This window comes from Pelobates fuscus, chromosome 7 (genome assembly GCF_036172605.1).
Source record: "Pelobates fuscus isolate aPelFus1 chromosome 7, aPelFus1.pri, whole genome shotgun sequence".
NCBI lineage: Eukaryota > Metazoa > Chordata > Amphibia > Anura > Pelobatidae > Pelobates > Pelobates fuscus.
In genome coordinates this window covers 46,544,670-46,561,120 of record NC_086323.1, presented here as the reverse complement: position 1 = coordinate 46,561,120, position 16,451 = coordinate 46,544,670, and the positions used below count along the sequence as shown (strand labels likewise).

The following is a 16,451-nucleotide window of genomic DNA, read 5'->3' as shown; positions in this document are numbered from 1 at the left end:
TCTAATGGCTGTCAGGGATACAGCCACTAGAGGCTGCTTCCGCTATTTATACTGAGTAAATCGCACTTATTTCACGCTGGACGTGCTCACGGAGTCTAGCGTCAAATTAGATCCCAATAGGAAAGCATTGAGTGGGCCTCTGGCTGCGCATGCGCATTCTGGAAATGACGTTGGTGGGGGAGGAGAGATCACCAGCACAGAGGGAGCCTGGCGCTGGATTGAGGTAAGTGGCTGAAGGGGTTTTAACCCTTTTGGCGCCGAGGTAGGGGGAGGGGGCACTTCAAAAGCCTATAGTGCTGGAAAACGGGTTTGTTTTCCTGGTTCTATATGATCCCTTTAAATTTTCTGATACACAGGTGTCCTAAATAGTTTTGAAACAAGAAGGAAGGTTATGTGCCTTTAAGGCTTATTTGCAGGCTAAAAGTACATTCCTAGTACCGGTAGTTGCAAATCCGTTCTTTTTTTCTTTCTTTATTATAATGCATTAAGATCCAAAAATAAAAACTATGAATTAAAAATGATTTGAAAAATAAGTTACTGAATTTGCTGCAAATTCAGTGGTTTATGGAACCAGAAAGTGACATGGCTGCCTTAATTTTGTACAGCTCAGGTGAATTTCTTTTGTTCCTCCCTGGTTTGCCTTTTAAGGTTTGTAGTTATTATACAAGCTTGAATGCAATTTAAAGGGACACTCCAGGCACCCAGACCACTTCTGCCCATTGGAGTGGTCTGGGTGCCAACTCCCACTACTCTTAACCCTGCAACTGTAATTATTGCAGTTTTTTATAAACTGCAATAATTACATTGCAGGGTTAACTCCACCTCTAGTGGCTGTCTACTAGACAGCCACTAGAGGGCACTTTCTTGTCCACAGCACGTCGCTGTCGCTGTGTGAGGACCTCCAGCGTCGCTCATTTCTCCATAGGAAAGCATTGAAAAGCATTTTCAATGCTTTTCTATGGGGAGTGCTAATGCGCATGTGCGGCATTGCCGTGCATGCACATTAGGTCTCCCCGGCCGGTGGGCGGGATTAGTCTCGCCCACCGGCCGACGCAATCACAAGGAGGAGCGGCAGCGGAGCAAGAAGCAGCGACGTGGGACATCGTCGCTGCCTCTTGTAAGTCAGCAACCGGGGATGGGAGGTAGGAGCGAGAGGGGACCTGCAGTGCCAGGAAAGGGATTGTTTTCCTCGCACTGGAGTTTCCCTTTAAGTTGTCCAGCTTGTATTGGTTTACTAGTTTTGTGCCAGTGAAGGTACTGACAATAACAGAACTTTTGAAAATGTCCAAGGACTTTTAGGAACTACTCTATTTGGTATTTGCAATATCATATATTTCCAATATCTATGTACAATTTGTAAATATTTATTTTCCTTAATTTCTGACACATTTGTGTGTGCAAGCCCTGAAATTAACCCTGTAACTCAGGAACCTGTTCGGTGTGCAAACTCTACAGCTTATGGTGAGACGTTCAAAAGTATATAAGTTACTAGATATGTTTGTGTATTTCAGTGTTGGACATATTGGTTGTTATGCATAAACTTTCATGACTTGGCATACCAAAGATTTGCCCATTCCCTGGTCATTAAGTTAATAAAAATGAATTAAATTCTGTGGCAAAATATGGAATTCACCATGGAAACCAAAGTTCATGCTTAGTGCACCACTGTTAGAATTTCATACCAAAACGTACATTTTTTTATAACCACATCATTGCTGATTAGCTACACAGATACTCTGTAAGAACAGCTCTTTATTCTATTCCCTTAACCCCTTAAGGACACATGACATGTGTGACATGTCATGATTCCCTTTTATTCCAGAAGTCTGGTCCTTAAGGGGTTAAAATGGTAAATAGAAAATAGATTACTAGTTCTCAATTTAAAGTTCTCTTTTTCTGACTCTGTGCTAACAGCATCAAATTTCAAATAACTACTTTGCCAGTCGTGTGGTTTTGCCTAAATGTGCTATGTTCGTCTTTGTGTGGGTTTTTTTTGGCTTTATTTTTGCAGTGTGTTTGCTTTTGTGTTTTCATAATGTAAATTTATTTTTAACAAAAATCTTTTTTTCTGTAGCTCCTTGTTTTCCAGCAACCAATATTACTTGTAAAGACTTTGGTGGAAATGTGACAACCTTTACTGGTAAAGAGATAGGATTTTATAAACCTTTTCCCTGCCGCAATGTGTAAGTAGTACCTTCTTCTTTTTGGAACATTGTATTACACTGTGCAATAAGAACACAGAATGTACTATGGAAAAAATTGAAGTTCCTGTGTTTCTTGCAAATCCCCAACATTTGTGGCTTCTTGTAAGACCAGGAAGTAGCTGACACCTGCCAGCCAATCCTAGCCTTCTTATTGTTTTCAGTGGGAGTGCTGAGTTTATGGCATATGCAGTTCAACAACTGACGTCCGTTACACTCATCAGAAAATGTTAATGGATCTACTGTCCAAACTGTATCTGCTGCAGTGTTGTATCTCTATTGATATTTAAAGGATCACTACAGGGTCAGGAACACAAACATGTATTCCTGACCCTATAGTATTAAAACCACAAACTAGCCCCCCTGGGCCCCTCATGCCTCCCTAAATATAACAAAATCTTACTGTATTCAAGCCTGAAGCTGTAACTCTGCATGCTGTTAGACTCAGAAAAACAAACAGTCTGCTGACATCATCAGAAGTGGTAGCCTGATCCAATCACAGTGCTTCCCCATAGGATTGACGGAGACTGACAAGGAAGCAGATCAGGGGCAGAGCCAGCATGATTCAAACACAGCCCTGGCCAATCAGCATCTCCTCATAGAGATGAATTGAATCAATGAATCTCTATGAGGAAAGTTCAGTGTCTGCATGCAGAGGGAGGAGATACTGAATGTTTGGATGCATTTTAGGCAGCCATGACCCAGGGAGGATCTCTAACAGCTATCTGAGGAGTGGCCAGTGAAGTTATCACTAGGCTGTAATGTAAACACTGCATTTTCTCTGAAAAGACAGTGTTTACAGCAAAAAGCCTGAAGGTAATGATTCTACTCACCAGAACAAATTCAATAAGCTGTAGTTGTTCTGGTGACTATAGTGTCCCTTTAATGAATGCAACTAAAGATGTGACTCTGGCTCCTTCAAAGGAAGCTGATATGGGGACTTTTAGAAGAGGCGTATAGAGTGTTCCTGTCCAGCATGTACACACTGTACAAATGGGCTTGCTGATATTTATTACAAGTATGTTAATCTTCTTGGCCATTTTATTTTACTATTGTATAAGAAGCTCTTTGGATTCATCCCTTCTTCATAGTCTGCTAAAAATATAAAGCAAAACACAAACATCTAATTTATACATGAGTAATAAATATATATACGGTAATCTGTACAGTTACTTGAACAGACCCTGTTTAAGGGGGTGAGCTTAAGGGAACACTCTGGGCACCGTGACATCTTTATCTCAATAAAGTTATGATGACAGGAGGACCTGGGTGCCATCTTTTCTTAATGGTTTAAAGCATTTATGAATGGTTTATCCCAAATTTGTGAGGATGGGGCACGTCTGCTCTGCCACATTGTCTACATTGTTGTCTGAGGCTTCAATGAGTAAGCATTGACCACTCTCAGCCTATTAGTAGCTTCCTGTTCACAAAACTGTGTGACAAAGGTACGCACCTTTCTTTAATACGAAAACTCAAGGGGGTGAGAGTGGAGCAATCCTGATGGTGTGATACCATTTCAAGAATCTTTTATGAGCACAAATATGTCATCTGGTTTTGTATCACCACACTGTTCACAGAAACCTGTGTAAAGCAAAACAAATCTTCCCAAGGCCACATTTTTAAATCCTAGTAATCCACAAATAAAGCATTAAGACAGATTCAAACTTGACCACTGTTAAACCATTAACAAGAACTATATAAAGACGTCATGCATATTGATATGTATATATATATTTTGTCACTAACTAAAGATAGTGAATGTGAAAACATTAATTATTCTTGGTAATTTAGTTTTTTTTTGTAAAATAACATCAAATGATTCTCATGTATTCTGCTGACTACTGTGTCTGTTACCTTAGTTTGTTATGTAAAGACTTCTACAGATCTGTAAATGGATTGTTTTAATTTTAAAAACATATAATTTTTTTGCAGAAATGGCTATTCCTATAAAGTTGCGGTTGCCCTCTCTTTGTTTCTTGGATGGTTGGGTGCTGACAGATTCTACCTTGGATACCCTGCTCTGGGTGAGAGACTGACCAAGTCTAGTACTTTAAAATATTCTCTCTGTTCAGCTCAGACCTATGGTTTATTGCATCTTTATTGTATTGTTGGGCTCATTCAAATTTGCTTTGTTAATATGGATTCTGTATTCCTTACCGTAAATGACCGGTAGAGTAGAAAACCAATTTTACTTGTAGCTTACCTATTTAAATTTGTTATGTTATTTGGTCTAGTCACCAAACCGGATCAATCCACTAAAATGTTGTAAAGAATGCAGTAACTCTGCACATAGAACATGACTTGATGTCATTAAAGCGGCACTGTCAACCCCCCTCCCCTCCTGTAAAATCAGTATTTCATAAACATAGAAATCTTTATGAAATACTTGTTTTGACTGGTTGGAATTCCACTGAAATTTATGCCCAGTCAATAAATATACTGAGACAAAGTAGGGAGTACTTTGTCTCTGTATATTCCCCCAGTAGCAGTGCCACTTTAAATGCATACATTTATTTACATTCAAGAAGAATTAAAGTACTGTGAGGCACAAACAGGGTTGATGTGATCTTTAGAGCCAGACAGAAAATGTATTCAACAAGTAAATATTTGCTGAAGTTACAGTTTCTTTCCTTTGGCACACAGGTAACATAGTTCCCCATGCCAGTAGTAGTGATATGAGCTTACAACAGACTCCAAGACGGAGAATAGAAGCTGATTATAATAGCTATTATGTAATGTCTGAGATGCTGGACTGTGCATGCAGACTGTCCTGTATTTTGGGACTTGTTGCCTTACTGTAATAATTCCCAGCCAATCAATGTACAAACGACACTGGAAGTGTATTTTCTGTTATATACATGTGTGCTACCTGAGAAAATATTTTTTTAAATCTATTTATTTTTTAGAACAACCCCAAACCCATCAGTGTCTATTGGAGCCAAATGTGCGCTTTTTAAACTGGAGGTGTGCAGTATATTCCTTTTAAATGGACACTCCAGACAGGTAGTTAATTGTAGAGTTTTTTTGCAGATTGCTGCAGTTAGAATGACACTGTCACAGGGTGCATTCTTAATGACGGGAGGTAAAAAGGGGAAATTCCAGTAGCAAAAAGGGCAGCGTTGCTCATTAAAGATGAGAAGGTGGTGGTGTGTCAGTAGATTCAGCCACAATTGTGCAAAGAAAGGGCAGAACTACAAGGTACCCCATGCAGAAATACTTGGCATTGTCTGAGATGCACAGGGATTGTCTGTCAGAAAGTTCTAAGGGTGCTGGGACCTTATTGCATAACGGTTTATTTGGTGAATCTTTTTCCTGGTATGGTTGCAGTGAGTTAATTGAGAGAGGTCTCTCTTCTCTGACAAATATAAAACAACGCTTTTTTTTTTTTTTTAAACAGTTTGATTAGTATATGGGTGACTCTCCCACAACGCTTTCCCAGTTGTGAAGCTATCTCAGTACTATCATAGAAACATAGAATGTGACAGCAGATAAGAACCATTCGGCCCATCTAGTCCGCCCAATTTTCTAAATAGTTTCATTAGTCCCTGGCCTTATCTTATAGCTAGGATAGCCTTACGTCTATCCCACGCATGCTTAAAGTCCTTTACTGTGTTAACCTCTACCACTTCAGCTGGAAGGCAATTCCATGCATCCACTACCCTATCTTACCAGTACAGAGACAATTTGTTGGTGGTATTATATTATCGTATAGTACTGTTTTTGCCAAATTACTATTTATATCTGTATGTTTTAGGTCTGACAACTCCAGGTCTGGTATTATTGTACTCCAGTCATTCGCTGTGTATCGTGACGTTTATTTCAAGCTATGGAAAGCATGATACCACATCCAAAAATACCTTAGCTGTGTATGCTGTGTAAATTAGTTGCAAATGTCTTTTTATGTACAAAGTAATTAGATGATGTCACTTTTGGAATTTGCTCTTACAGTTAAACAGTCTGCTAGTCCTCAGACTTTAAGTGTGATAGTATTAACACTGATCACAGCCTCATAAACAACATGATGTAAAGGGTTTTTCCAGGACATTGGAAGTTTAAATGTATCATGTGTATACTGTATAAAACACACACAAAAAAAGGCTTAAAATAAATTCTACAGGACAGTAATCTATATGAAGGCAGCAGTGAAAGTAAAATAAAAAAAATCAAGCTGATCTTTTCTGTCCGACGTCAAACAAGCAAAATTTTAATGTTTGCCCTTTCGATAGACCTCACTCAGGTCTCAAACAGGTTTCATGCCAATACATAGAGAACTTTTACATTTCTGACTAATACAACCCAAAAGGGCATCCTAGATTCAAAATGCTAGCAAATTCTCTCTGCACATGAGGAACAGCAAACCTTGATGATCATTTTAGCCCTTATTATTAATAAATGACATAGGCAAAATTGAACCATTCCCTCCAAAAACATCTGTAGCTTATTGTAGTGGTTATGGTGCTCTAAATTTTGCCAAAGATTTTTCAAGAGATTTGACAAAAATTTGAGAAATCCTTGGCAACCAGAGGCCCACCCCAGCACTCAACTTACAGTGTTTCTTTGAAAAAGGTTCACTTCTTCATTATGTGTTCAGGCATTGCTGAACGGGTCAGTGGCTGTTTGACCGTGCTCTCCTGTACTACAGTGTTTAGAGTCTCCACTGCTCACACTGTGCAAGCACTTGGATGGACAATGAGGAAAGGAAACTTGTTTTTCGACTTTGAAAGATGGAGTGCGTATGCTGTGGATGCTAGGCAATCCTCTTTTTTGCTGAACATCTTAAAAAAGGGTTTGGCAAAAACCGGAGGGACTACACACTATGTGGTACTTGATGTGTGCCTTTTAAAATGCAATACAATAAAGCATAATACATTTATGATATGAGTGCCACTTTAAGGTTGTGAAGATCCTGAGCAGAAAACATCACCCATATCACTCTAGAGTCTAATATACAGTTTCTCTCAAAAGTGTTAACAGGAAATTATACGACTTGTAGTCTATCAAAACTGGAGGAACATAGTTGGCCACCCCTGCCACAGTACAAGTATTTCTAATCTTTATTTTTTTTTTATTTATTTTTTTTTTCACCTAGGATTGCTGAAATTTTGCACAGTTGGGTTTTGTGGTATTGGAAGCCTGATGGACTTCATTCTAATCTCCATGCAGGTGAGGTATAGGGCTGCAGCAAAATTATCATTCACTCCTATAATCTGGTAATTGAATTATAATTATTTGATTATCCTTATTTAAAGTCGCCTCTGATTAATGTGTAACTAATAACAGGTAACATTTTTACTTGCTCATTCTGCCAATAAATTGCCTGCATAAGGTCAGTTGTTGTTATGACTATTACTTTATCTTTTAATATTATTATAATTAATTCTTGAGAGGAAAATACAAACGGTGTGTGTGTGTGTGTGTGTGTGTGTGTGTATACATATTTATATTTACATACAAGTAGCACAATGTATATTTTCATAAAATGAAACATTATTGTAGAAATTAAATTGTTAGACAAAAATCCATACAGTCAGATAATTAGAAAGTGTGGTTGGAAATCTAATGTAATTTAATTTGTTTTAAGGGACACTATAATCACCAGAACTACAGCTTTTTGTATTTGTTTTGGTGAGTATAATCATTCCCTTAAGCCTTTTTGAAGTAAACACAGTTTTTTTCAGAGAAAATGCAGTGTTTATATTACAGCTTAGTGATAACTCCACTGGCCACTCCTCAGATGGCTACTAGAGGTGCTTCCTGGGACAAGGCTTCACACTGTGCAGCACTGCCATTCAGTGTCTCCAGCATCTGCATGGTAACACTGAACTTCCCTCTTAGAGATGCATTGATCCAATGCATCTCTACGAGGAGATGATAATTGGCCAGGGCTGTGTTTGACTACCCCTGATCTGCCTCCTTGATAGTCTCAGCCAATAATATAGGAAAGCATTGTGATTGGCTCACATAATCACTTCTGATGATGTCAGCTGACAGAAGGCATTTCAGGGACAGAGGCAGCAGCTGCAGACTATAATACAAGTAATATTTTTCCATATTTAGGGAGGCAAGGGGAGGCTAGATGGGGATTTATTATTATTATTATTATTATTATTGCTATTTATAAAGCGCCAACAGATTCCGCAGCGCTGTACAATTAGTGGAGAAACGTACAATATACACAGACAAATACAAGAGGCAAGAGAGCCCTGCCCGTAAGCTGATATCTAGCCATTGGAGCTCTTTTATACAAAGTGCTTGGCTAGATGGCCCGTGAGCTTATAATCTAAAGGATACCATGGAGATTTGAGACAAGAGATAGCAGGGGAAGTTTGGAGGTGATGGCTGAACGAGTTAACAGAGAAGCAGCTATTGGTAAGATGTTAGGGGAATGAAGAGGTAATTGGGTGAGAATCTCAAATTTAAACACTATAGGGTCAGGAATACACGTTTGTGTTCCTTTAAGGCAAACAAAGCAGAAGCAGATAACAGTAGTAGAATTTAAAGACACAAGGTCACAGAAATAGGTCTCAACTAATGGAACTGAAATAGAAAAGGGATCAGTCAGGGTTGGTGGAAAAAGGAGAAAGAGAGAGAGGGAGAAAAGGGGTAAAAACGTTCCCTCTATAAGTTAAGTCGCAGCCAACGTCTGGTTTGTACCCAAGTATCGCCATCAGCAAAGCCTCTAGACCTCGGGTATTTTCTGAGAGGAGTTTAATGTCTCTTTTCTTGGGATGGTAATTGAGGGGTGGTAACACAAGTGCACAGTAAAACCTGATTTTTTTTTTTATTCTCTACTATGAAATATCACACTGCTAGTAGTCTTGGTTCTCTGATTACAAGACCCCCTCTCACCCAAAAGAAAATATGCACGTCCTGATATAACCAGAGCAATTAATGGTTGAAATGTGCAGCTTAAAAAAAAAAATGTAAAAAAATAAATAAAAGTTGAGTCCAATGGTTCCCCAACACAAAAAACAAGCCAAATGGTGTCCTATTTAATTGTGGAAACATGCATGATCTACAGTAATAGCTCTTTATTGTGTTTCATTCTGTGTCATAATAGCCACATTTAAAATATAAATCTAAAGATAAAATCTTGTCTATACACATGCTATCAATTTGGCAGACACAGTGTATCGCTAACATGAAATTCTTAATAAGTTCACATCAGGTTAAAGATATGATTTTTAAGGAACAGTATCTTGGTGGCAACAACTGCATCAATAGAACACAGAGTACATGTTTGTTATAACTGCTGTACAATGTGGATTCAAATAATCTGGTTTAATTTTCATGCTTGCTTATATCTGAAACATTCTATCCAAGTCGTACTCTGGATCAGCGCCGCTGCTCTGATGGCATTTTTCAGATTAATATAATAAAGTACACAATTTTGCCACCAATGGGATTTATTCACTAAACCTGGAAATTGTGGAGGATTGGAAAGGGGATTGCATATTTCAGGGTAATAAAATGAATTGGAAAAATATTTTCCAACTCAAGCTATATTTCCATGTCTGCTGTTTTGGATTAATATTTGAAATTACCTGATGCATTCTCCAAGTTGTAAAGCCGTGATGGCAAATGTACACATGCGGATTGCATTAGTAAGTGTTTATTTTTGCCGTGACTCTGTTCCCTTACATTCTTGCAATTTAAGAGTGTTCCTTACACTTGAACGATGATGTAGTGTAGGGACACGCTAAGAGGGTAAAATTGGTCTTCGGCAGAAGAAACTCAGATGAGACCTCTTATGACAAGGCTTGTTTTCTACCTTTAGAACAAGAGAAATGTTTACATATTTGCAATGTTTTTTTTGTTTAATCATAATTTTCCTTTTACCTATATGGTGCACAAACACATTTTTTTCCCCCAAAAGTAAGGAGGCAAGGTGGAGGATTACTTGTACAAGGCTGTAAAAGTACATTTGCTTTTACAATCATTAGAATATAAAGACAAATTTCCCAAATTGCGGTTGGTTTGTTATACATATCCGCTAAAAGATGGATCAGTAACACGTAGCAACATACCAGTAATTATGTGTCCACCTATAAAGGATGGATCAGTAACACGTTAGCAACATACCAGTAATTATGTGTCCACCTATAAAGGATGGGGCTGGGATATGCTTTCTTTATAGACCCTTATACACCTGACAACCCTTTACTTAGCATGAGATAATGAAAGAAAAACATTTTGTAGACAACTAGTATAGCTAAGAAAATTCTGACAATAGATTCATCCATCTGTCCTGATTTTGGGAATAGCTCATATGATTTGCTCAATCCCAGTTCATGTACCAAGAGTGTATTTTATTTCTAAAAGCTTTCAAATTTTGAAATGTTGGGTTTCATGTTTAATAAGTGACCGAGCCCAAAGTGTAAAAAAAAAAATAGTATTTATTTAAAATAACGAAACAAAATAAAACACATGGGTATTTACTTATGGAACGTTTGTAATTAAAATAGCTGCAATTACAGTGTCCAATCACTGACAAAATTTCAGGTGAAAATAGTTTCTCACACTTGCAGGCACATTACAATTTTAAGATAAATAAGGTTGATTAAATTCCTATCACCATAAACCTTTTTATGTATTGAATTCATTTTGCAGCATAGTGATGTACATTTTACTGCTTTGACTGTGCAGTTAGTACAATGTACAGAGTATTCTGAAATAATGCATTTTTGATGTGGACATGTCATACACATCCTTTGCCCACCCGATGTCATTGCACAACCCACTCACCTGCGACATATTAGAGCTTGTTGCTGGAGACAAAAACTAATGCGATCTGTACATGTGCTTGAATTTTCGGTAAAACAACATAGTATTTTGTCCTCTTTACAGTACCCCCCCCCCCCAAGAATGGGTGTGCTTTAAACCTTTAAACTGAGACAAACATTTTAGCATGAAAAATATATATATTTATATATAAAAAAGAGAGATCTAAATAGAACGGTTGGGGTGAGGCTGGATACTAACTCAGTAAATCTTTGCAAAGTCATACATTAAAATTGGTTATTAAATATTTGCATGGCTCTAATTGCTTGTTGAATTGCCATATCCCCTGTGCATTTAAACTAGAATACAGCCTGAAAATTGATCTGAACGTTTAAAATTTGCATTTTCTTTTCCTGTACGTTAAAAGCTACTTTATCACTTTCTGGTCTATTGCGGGCGCAGTGAAGAATTCATGGACAACACCACAAATGTCTAGACTGTGTCATATGGTCAGATTCACAGTAACTTAATCACAATTAAAGGAACCTTTGTTTTGAATGGATTTGTTACGTTGAGTTTTGGGTATTTTGTGCAGTGGTTCCATGCTAGATTTTCTAAGGCAACATCACAATGAACTTGCTTTAGAAATATTTGCATTGTGTAATTTCTAACTAAGCTCCTTGCTGCACAATAGGGGGTTATAGTAATTGTATGGTCCATTAAGCATCTCACAGGTGCTTGGAGGGTTCCAGATTTAATTTTTCTCACTAGATTTATAAATTTATAGACCACTGTTACCTAGCTACAGGAACGCTCTAGGGACTTCTCCCGAACCCTTATGATGTTATACATCGCGGAAAGGGAAACAAAAAGTCATCACCCTGGAACCATTTTCCGTGTATCCCTAGATTTTGAGAGAACCTCATTTTCATTTTGAGTCGTCTATTTGGAGCTTGATGAGGGCAGTAGTTGTGGGCATTTGAACTGAGAGGGTTTTCACCTTGAAACATGTATCACTCACATAGGCTCTGCAACTAAAATGGGATATTACTTTAGAAACCAACTGATAGCATGGGTATATTATTTTATGTTAGTTGAATTTATGTGATTGTAAAGTTGTACATGGACTTATCTTCCTGCTTATGGTACTGCAGTTAGTAAGAGAAACAGGTTAAATATGGATTGATCTGTTAGTACATGAAATGCTTGGTTGAAGACAATGCTGGTAAAGATATCTCCTCATGATACACTTGTTGAGCATCTGTGATTTCTCCAACTATGGTTCTCCCCCACTGCACCTACTAGTATAGGGTTTTTTACATGACTGAATCTTATTCCTACAGATTGTGTATCTGGATTATTTTTTATCCTTTCTATATAACCTTACCATATCTAAAATGTCATTCTTTTCCACAAGATGTTACTAAATCAATGTGTTCAATACAGAAAGGAAAAAAGTAGGAAGTCTTTTGTCTATTTAATCAGTGTTGTGTTATGTATTTTTAGGACTTGGGGAAAGATCATGCGACATTTTAGGTCAAAGTAATGTGGGACACAAAATGCAGATAATTATGGAAAGCTCACAAACACTGTGCATTTTTTTTTAATCAGTACAGAATCTTTTAATGACTTCCTTGCCTGTTTTTAATGTTTGTTCCCTTTTATTTTTCCTTACTCCAGATTGTTGGACCTTCCGATGGGTCAAGTTATATTATAGATTACTACGGTGCAAGACTTGTTCGCCTGAGTATTAATAACGACACCTATCGCAAAACTCAGATATACCCATGAACGTGGAGTAAGTTTGCAAAACTAAAAGCTTCTCTGTTTTAATCAGTTATTAATATTAATTCTGCAGAGTATATTCACTGTCATCAGTTTTTTTTTCTTTTTCATATCATTGAAAAGACTTATATCGTTTTGAGTAACCATAATGCAGACACACTCATATTGATTGGCACTCCTAATGATTTGAAGCTTTTCGTGTCTGACCACACTCTTACCACCTCTCAGCTCTTTCCTTTGTACTGCACTATTTTGTATAGCCCTTCTTGACTTACAGATCATCTTCTTTGAGTAGACTCTTATCGATGGCAATACTTCTTTGGTTTTACTTTGATTTCCTCTTCACATTTTCGGTCTCTTCACACACATTTTACCTTAAACTTCTACCTGTCTACTGTTACAATTCAACTCAGCTATTCTTGTCTGATCATAGTCTTTTCAACTCATACCTCTTCCTGACTGCTTAGTCCTACTATGAACGCTCCACATAGAGATGCACTGACTCAATGCATCCTCTATGGGGAGATGCTGATTGGTTGCAGCATGGTGAATAACGTCCATGCGCACTAGCCCCCAATACTTCCCTATGAGGAAGTATTGGATTGGTTGACTCAACTAGTGAGACCAATGTGGTTGATAAAGAAAGGTAAGTAAAGCTCTTGTACTTATAGGGGGTCCAGTAAGCTAATAGACTGACAGTATAGTATTAGGAATGTATGTTTGTATTTATAATGCTATAGAGTTCCTTTAATGCAGGCTTACAACTCCTTGCCATGTAGATTCAATTATGCAATAAACCACATGGCAGTGGCTTATGAAAAGAAAGGAATTTGTGGGATTGTTGGGACTTCTCAGCCATATCCTGGTATAATTCTCTCTAAAGTATATATTTTTTTTATAAATTAAAATAGGCTGCATGTATGTACTGTTTCCGATGTACCATTTGAAAAATAAAGTAGTAAGAACGGCAGTGGGTAAGTACTTCCCCGGAGTGTCACATTAACATTTAGTTCACCCAAGACATAAAGACAAATTTATTATGACCGTCATTTAGAGATCATTCTTGAGTAGCACTCTGGAAGAATCCCTGGTGGAGTGTACTTGGGCACTGTTGAATAGTTGCTGACCTTGGTTGTATCAAACAAATAGAGCTGTTCTTTAAAAAAAAAAAAAAAAAGTAAATACAGTTTCTTTGCTTACTAGGCTGAGAACAGTACATTGCTTTTAATCTATCATAGTGTTATCAGTAACTGCCAAGAGCTGCAAGACTGAAACATAAGGAATGAATTAGGCTTAGGACTATTTGTATTGCTGAAGCAAAATTATTTTTCACCATTAGATTTCAAGAGAACATTGTATTGATCTGGAATGTGCAAGACGCGTTAGGAGGCTTTGAAATATGTATACAGATGGTTACCTAGAACTCTACTTTCTCTGGTTACTGTATTATTTGCAACAGGACTTTTCAAGCCAATGTTTATAAATGGTGGGCAAAAGCTACGCAGATCATTATACTAATGAGAAAATGGCCGTTCAGTCTGTGTATTATTCTATCCTAGACTGAGTACCTTGTATAATAGGAACTGGTTACTCTGCCCTATACGTTTATTACTGTGGATCCATTACATTTGTGATAAGAGTGTTTTTGTTTAATCCAGCTAATAGTGTTGTCGCTGTTTCAGTCTCTTGTCTTAGTAGGACTGTTCCTTTAGGTTAATATCATTTCACTGTTATTTCAAATACCAGCGCATCAGCCAATTGAATGGAGAGCTTGATGGTATGGCCAGCCTTCTAATAATCTGTTTACTTTCTTAAAGGAACGCTATAGTATTAGAAATTCAAACCTGTATACCTAACACTATAGTTTTGAACAGCTGTTGGTGTCCCTCAGCCCCCTCAGAGTAGAGAAATGAGGTGTTTAAACGTATCTTTTCTCCAGAAAAAAGATCATTGGAAAGCATCATAGGAAAGCATTGGTAGGCTATTGTGTATGCACGCCAAAATGCCTTGCTGCGCCATTCAGCATTTCCTCATAGGGAATCACTCTGCAGCACTAGACCAGGAAGCACCCCTAGTGGCCGTCTGAGTGACTGCCACTAGAGGTGTTCCTATGCAGCAATGTAAACACTGTTTTTTGTTTTAAAATGTCAGAGCTTACAGAGCTTCGCATGCAAAGACAGACTATAGACTCAGGAACCATTACATTAAGCTGTAGTGGTTCATGTGACTAAAGTGTCTCTTTAAATCGGAGTACCTCCTGCCATAGCTGGACCTACTGAATGAAATAAAGAAAATGTTTGCCACATGGCGATTCTGACTCTGACGTGCGTGGATTGCACACGCACTAAAACACAATGCTGGCGCAGAGAATAGCTTGCATGTGTGTTGTCACGCAGACGGGCATCGGCATAGAATCTGTGAATATAGTCTGTCTGCAGGGAGGGGGAGTGTCATTTAAGCTACATTTTTATAAACAAATCTATAAATTTGCTAGTGATTTGGCTAGCACAATTTATAGATAAAATCTGAAGAATTAATTTATGCAAAGTGGAATGTGTCATGACAGATACCCTCTCAGTATGTAGCCGTCTTTGGTATTCCATGGGTTTCCTGTAAAAATTTTTGTTTCACATTTGAGGAGTGTAATCCTGACCCCCTGTCAGTACTGGTTTTAAATTACCGGATTCATTAGCAGTAAGGAAATGTTTCGGTAAATGTGCATTGACCATAATAGGTTTGCTTTGAATCTGTATGTCTAATTGTTTTACTTTTTTCTTACATATATATATTTTTTCTTTTTTAAGGTCACATGGAAAAGAGAATACGAAGGAAGAATTGTATTTAAAGACTACTTGACTTGCTCTCTATAATATATATATATAAATAAATAAATATCACAAAGTATTTCACAAACCCTACATATATACTTCTAGGTTTAATTCTTGTAAATAGCAAGAGCATTAAAGCGTCACATTTGTCTTGTTTTTGTTTTCTTTTTCCCAAGAAGAATATTCATTCCCAAAGTTTGTTTTACTATAAATATCTGAAAATGTGCCCATGTTTACCTACTGTTAAATGTCCCCTGTGATCCCTTCATTACAGACAAGTCGTCTGCCATGAAAGATATTAATGTGTCGGGATTGTAAATTATTAGATGAACAAATGTCAAGTTTGGATGTTAATGTTTAAGAATATGAAACAGATTGCTGGTGTATATATTAACTTATTACATTTATTAAATAGTAAATCTAAGTGGGATTTGTTTTTTATTATTGTGATCTGTTGTGGGTTTTTTTTGTTTTTGGTATTCTATATTTAAAAAAAAAAAAAAGAGAGAGAGAGAGAGAAATTCAGGCTCCAGGTTTATTGACCTTATTTATGTTGCACAGATATATTTCTTTATAATGTAAAAATAAAATTGAAAGATTTAGGTTTCGGGTTTTTAGATATTGCTTCGGTAAATACATAAAACTTTGTTATGTAAAACATTTTATAATTGCAGTTTACGGTGCATAATTATGATTAGATTTACCTTTGCGCATTAAATTTGTACATAAAATGTGTCTTTTATCTATTAAAACTATATTTTGCTGTATTCTGGTTTAACGAGCAGTATTTATTCAATAAGCCATTACATTTTCAGTGGTATTTGAAGAAAAGAAGAACAATTAAATAAACATGGAGAAGAAATTTATTGATGTCGCTGATATGGATTTGTTATAAATTCAACAATTTGAAATTCAA

General features: G+C 37.1%; 1 protein-coding gene across 1 annotated transcript; it reads left to right on the top strand.

Annotated features, from left to right (window-relative positions):
- Nucleotides 1-582: 582 nt before the first annotated feature.
- Nucleotides 583-15,942, top strand: TM2D1 (TM2 domain containing 1). Its single transcript, XM_063428037.1, has 7 exons — nt 583-648; nt 1,239-1,461; nt 2,075-2,183; nt 4,134-4,225; nt 7,291-7,364; nt 12,603-12,720; nt 15,512-15,942. Exons 1-6 carry the CDS (start codon nt 583-585, stop codon nt 12,711-12,713), a joined length of 675 nt encoding a protein of 224 aa, XP_063284107.1. The 3' UTR covers nt 12,714-12,720; nt 15,512-15,942.
- Nucleotides 15,943-16,451: the final 509 nt, after the last annotated feature.

What these genes read in the sequence shown, in the direction of transcription:
- TM2D1 (XM_063428037.1), top strand. Translation starts at nt 583, where the DNA reads ATGGCTGCCTTAATTTTGTACAGCTCAGGTGAATTTCTTTTGTTCCTC. An exon ending in TCCCTGGTTTGCCTTTTAAG is followed by an intron (nt 649 to 1,238) that starts GTTTGTAGTTAT and finishes TTGGTTTACTAG; the next exon opens with TTTTGTGCCAGTGAAGGTAC. An exon ending in TGCAAACTCTACAGCTTATG is followed by an intron (nt 1,462 to 2,074) that starts GTGAGACGTTCA and finishes TTTTTTCTGTAG; the next exon opens with CTCCTTGTTTTCCAGCAACC.